This window comes from Strongylocentrotus purpuratus, unplaced genomic scaffold, assembly GCF_000002235.5.
Source record: "Strongylocentrotus purpuratus isolate Spur 01 unplaced genomic scaffold, Spur_5.0 spur5_contig_421, whole genome shotgun sequence".
NCBI lineage: Eukaryota > Metazoa > Echinodermata > Echinoidea > Camarodonta > Strongylocentrotidae > Strongylocentrotus > Strongylocentrotus purpuratus.
The window spans coordinates 1-5578 of record NW_022145086.1 but is presented as its reverse complement, the minus strand read 5'-3'; the positions used below and the strand labels follow the sequence as shown (position 1 = coordinate 5578).

At 42.5% G+C, this 5578-nt stretch overlaps 1 protein-coding gene across 1 annotated transcript; it reads right to left on the bottom strand.

Annotated features, from left to right (window-relative positions):
* Positions 1-1429: 1429 nt before the first annotated feature.
* Positions 1430-5384, bottom strand: LOC115924638 (solute carrier organic anion transporter family member 4A1-like; the record flags this gene model as incomplete). Its single annotated transcript, XM_030987304.1, has 4 exons — positions 1430-1525; positions 2425-2623; positions 4039-4263; positions 5270-5384. Coding segments are annotated over 4 exons (635 nt in total), but the record flags the coding sequence as incomplete, so codon positions are not given.
* Between the last annotated feature and the right edge of the window lie 194 nt (positions 5385-5578).

Here is a 5578-nt window from a genome sequence, read left to right as displayed (position 1 = left end):
TTTTTTTACCTTAAAAAAATATTGTTCATATCTAAAAAAAAAATGTGAAACAAAGGTTTTGCCCTTCTCCGACGTATAAACACTGAATACTCAGTGTGTTACCTCCGGAGTGAAAGTTGGAAACAATCACTCGGGTGGGACTCGAACCCACGACTTCCTGCTTTCTAGTGCAGAGATGTCTTATACCACGCGACCACCGAGCTAACGAGATCGGTTGGCTGGTTCGAATCTGATGTACATAGCAGCGGGTACCGTACCGCATTCATACATAAGACAACTTCAAATGTTCCAATCGAAATGCGATTTAAACAATTTGATTTCAAGAATCGTCGTCACAATCGTCTTCAAACATCACCAGCGATATAAACCTCAGTTTAAAAGTTATAAATATGCAACAAAGTCCTTTTGAAGGCCCATCTTTGGAAGAAAAAAAAAGTGGGTTTTATACATCATATTGTTTTGCCTAAGTAGGGTTGTTAATAAACTATTGTGTACTACAGGTTGTTGACAGTTCTTGGACCAAGTATTCATTTTCTTTGTTGTTCCAAACAGTCAGAACTCAAAAAAGGTCATTAATGCGTTTAAATGGTATTATTCTTTGAACGGCTTGAGCAATTTCAGTCGTCTTTTTTTTCATCTAAAAATAGTTTCTGAAATCGGCTTTCCATTTTCATTATCATTTTTGATGCTACTTTTTTCTGTTTTAATATGAAATATATTTTTAGGGGTTTGGGTTCCGCTTCTTTGACCTCACCCTATATTACATATTAATTTAGCAAAAATACACATACTTTATTTGCTACGTCAGGGTGTTTTGCAGGACTTAAGTCTTGGTAAAAAAAAATCACGAAAAGATGACTTATTTCATGTTGTATTCAACAGGGTTGTTAGGTTTGCAGCAATCCAGTCAATGGTTTGAATGGGTTTGGTACATGTATACGATTTATAATCCAAAGATGTTAAATTCGGTTCCTTCGAATTTTGTTTTAACTTAACTGAAGGTAAATAAATACACGGCTTTTAATCTGTGTTTCCTAAAGTGCGCGATTTGGGTCAGTTAATTACTTGCTTTAATATATATACTTTCAGGATATCTTATATATCACTGATGTTTAAAATCGGTAAAAAAATGTTTTCTCGTACCAAAAGAAGTGAAATACTCCAGATCATGGTGATAAGGTACCAGAATATTTGAAAATTAACATTTCAATAATTTTAATAGACAAGCAACAATCGACTTTTGGTGGTATAACTTAGGTGAAAGAACATGTTCATGATCAATATTCAGATATTGTACCCTCGTCTGCTAGGGCCTATCATATCAGACGATAAACGAGTTTATGTGGGATTTCTTGAAGGTTTGTGTAAAGTTTGGTATAGTACCCCGACTTCTAGGCTTTGACATCCAGCGAAACACGGCGAGAAATACATGACGCCATTGCTGCCGCAGACTGGTGCGAAGGGCGTGGTCGAGCAGTGGCATCCGTCGTTGCACGGGTCGTCCAGGCGCACGACCGATACAGCACTGACAAGAGGGGGAAACACAAGCAGGACTATTTAATAGTGGCGGTTGTATATTTTCGTAGAAATGTAAAAACAGGAACTGGAAGGGTTGTGTTTTTCTGTGGACCGAAGCAAGACTTTTTAAAATAGCATAGTAAAAATACATGTACTGACTTTGTCAGACTAAGCCATTTGCGAGTTAAATTTGAATAAAATCTGGAACGCTGACTTAAACCAATGATTTGCACGTTTTAACTTTGCATTCTCCAGACCAAAGAGACTGTTTCTATATCACGTGATTCGGGGCAAGCTTATGCTAGCAACCCCCAGCTCCGGCATGGTCTGGTGTCTGTATGTCATTCTCGCCCATTGTGAACAATGTATTGGTGCTGAGCGTCTCTTAGCAAGAGCTTGCCCCGAATCATGTGATTAGCATCAGTGTCATTGGTCTGGAGAATTCAAAGTTTAAATGTGCCAAGCATCCTGAGCAAGTCAGTGTACCAGGTATTTTTCCTTCAAATCCCAAAGGGTGTAGGTTACTCGCAAATGGCTTATTTGTAGCGCCGATTGTTTAGGTCTCACCACTGCATATCAATTTAATGTATTTCCAGTCCAGCACTATAGCATTTTGCCTTCAGCAACCATTCCTGGTGTTTATTACCAATTCAGTCACTATATGGATGCAAAAGGGTGCTACTCATCCGAATGGGGAACCAAAATACGTGCCTCAATGGGGCTACCATGCAAAGGATCTATAGCCCCGAACAGAGTTGCATCCAACCGGCCTAAATGCCTGGTCAAGTTTGTTGTCCTACGGCGGCCATATTGGGAGGCCTTTAAAGTGACTTGCGGCGGCTTCGCTACGTGCATATATCATGCATGATGGGCGCGTGGGCTATCCATTGAGTGTATAATGCTTACCTGTCGTTTGCGTAGTGTTGGTACACGCCTGCCAGTGGTATCTCCGGGCACGTCAGGAACAGCGTCAGGGTTAGCAGTGCATTGGCAGTAAGAGTCCCCATGACAAACTTGAGCATGCCTAGCACTTTGAGCCGAAGCCTCTTGATCAACCAGCCGCCCACGAATAGGGCGCCACAGCCGGCGATGCAGACCATACCACCTGCAAGAAATCGTGCAGAAGCAGTCGATGCATGTCACGTCGACTCTTCACTTGTGTCTTATTTATGATGCATTATAGGGAGTTCAAAATTTGACCTCTGTTTTGATATATCACTATATACTAATGTTATGTAGTAGATGAAAGTTCATTGTTATACCTCTCTCTCGTTGAACACTGTATTTTCATTGGCCTAGAACGATCACGTGTTAAGTTTATAAAAGTCCTGGCACACTCCCTGTGGGATATACATCGTGCTGTGACTTTGTACGTACGGTACGTACGATGTGAAACGCTTGTGTCGTTGGTACCCACGCTATTTTTACTATGTTTTCACACATGAGTGTGAGCAGCGAACTAGCAGACGATTAGCTGTTCGAGCTCGGTACGCGACGTGCATGTGAGTTGACGTTCGATTGTCTTGATTGTTGCGTTTACTGCTGTTTTTTTTGTGTTTTCGTGTTGAGTTCTTGGGTCACACAGCAATAAACCTCTGTACTGATGATGTCACACTTTGTTTACGTGTGTGCTTTCCTATGGTGCTCAGTGAACGTGGGCCCCACTGGCTCCATAGGAAAGTGCACATGTACAAAGTGTGACGTCATAAGTACAGAGGCTTATTAAACCTCTATCAAATGAAAAGGTTGGATTCAATCCCACGGTCTGCTTCGATCCTGCTTAAGTACTCCTTCTGCAGGTGTCTAACCATATGGGCTTTCCGTTTTCTGAATACCGTCTATACTGGACAAATCTGCACAGAGTCTATTATCATCATTTTAAGCTCTGACAGGAGCTCCTACATGAAACTTGGTAGTCGGTCGGTCGGTCTGTCTGTCTGTCCCCGGAAATTGACCAAAAGTATGGTGTTCCATAATGTGGCATCGGCGTCCGCATTTTTTCGCGTCGCATTTTAAAGCTCTGGCAGGGATCATTTTGATCGATATTATGCAATACTTTTCATGCAAGACTTCTTGCAAAACGGCCAGAGCTTGTTGTCACACTCCCACTTGTTATAAACCCCACAGCTGTTCAGAAGAATTTGCTCAAGAGCGTCGGCAGTTGGTATGCTGTACATCACTTACCACAGTGGCTTAGCCAGGGGGGCCTGGGGCATGTCCCCCCCCCCCCCCCACACACACACACAAGTATTCCGTGCGCCCAAGTTGCCCCCACCGAAATACTGATAATGCCCCCTTTTTCCTTCTCCAACTAAAAGCGTTTTTGTATTGTTAGCCAAAGGCTTACCGTTTACAATCTTTCACCAACTGGAAAAACTGCCATCAGACGTTTGCGATAATGTCCCCCATTATATTCTGATGCTCCCCTGTCTGTGGGCCCCACCCCCCACTCAAAAAATCCTATAGCTAAGCCACTGCTTACCAACAATGATATTCGCTATTCCGGAACTCAACCCGTACTGTTCCTCCAAGTAGATGGGCAGAAAAGTCCCCACTCCAGTAAGCAAGAGGTTGTCAGCGGCCAGTGCGACAGCCACGGCCATGAAGGTGGATTCCTGACCATGATGCGGAGTGCCGAGGGGAAGTCACGCCAGGCTTTACCGAACTCCTTCTGGCTGGCCTTGCCCGACCGGTCCGACTTGGCGTGGGCCTGGGACTCGCGCTGGGCCCGGACCGTCTGCGTCCCTGCGTGGTGGACGGAATTGTGAGTTAGCTTTTTTTTAAAATTAGTTATTTGTGACGTCTGTTTAACCTACGTCACTTGTCATTTGACTTGTGATTAACTTGTGGTGATTAACTGACTTCGATGTCTGTATGGATTCACAGGCACAATTTAACTACGGATGCATGGCGCTGTATAGCCAATTCACAAGATGAAGGACTCTACAGGTTTGTGCATCGGTTGGAGCAAGGTTTTTTTATTCAAGAGGATATTAACTGAGTAGCCGTCCTGTTTATTATTTACAACTGGTTTCCTCCCGTCTCATATAAGCCTGAAAGGCTGTTATACAGGGTGTCCTGAAATAATGGTGCATATAAACCCCGCGATTTTCCCAAATTTACAACCGGAATTACAGCAAATGTTTACATGATCTCCAAGATTACAGATTTAAGATTGCCCTTGTAAATTAAGAGATATGTCTGAATAACCGCGAAGCCAAAAAATAACCCATTCTGTGCCACTTTAAGGAAGCGAGTGCTTCAAAAATCAGACATTGCCAGTATGGCTCTTTTGATAAGATTATCCCTATGGATGTAGACAAACATTCCATTCACACGACAATATAGGGTTTTCTTCTTTATGTTGAAACAATTTATAGTGCAGACGGGTTCACTTCTTTAAAACTTCAATGAAAGAGTTCAATTTAATATTAAACAAATATTGCACACTCTGCTTAAAAATGTTAAAATCACTACAGTAAAGTGATTTGGTTTTAGACTAGGACTATATACTGATTTAAAACTGCTTCACAGAAAGTGGCACAAAATTGGTTTCTTGGCTTGCCGTTATTCAAACATAATATTATCTTTGGAATTACAAAAGCATGAAACAAACGGTATTCTCAAGCTCAATCTATACCTTGAAGATGGTGTAAACAACCTTGTGGAATTAAAAAAAAGAGTATCGACTACTTATAAGCCAGCTGGTACGCTCAGTTCTCTACTGAACATGTCCTGATGCTCATCTTACCTGGCAACTCGTGCGGAAAGCAGCTCAACGGAATGGCGATGATGAAAGATGCAATTGCGGTGAAGAGGAAGCCTAGCCCCAGGCTCCCACCCACTGGGATGCACCGATACCCACGCTGACGAAGAAAGAGAGAGAGAAAAAAAAGTACAGGTTTATCCGTCGGCTGTATGAATACGGTTGAAACCCTAACCCTGCTGAATCCAACGGGATCTAACTATGTCATATACCGACGGGGCCAAGTGTTGGATTTAGCAGTAAACCCCTTGTGTACATTCCTGCTTCAAAATGTTGGATACAGTAGGCAACTGG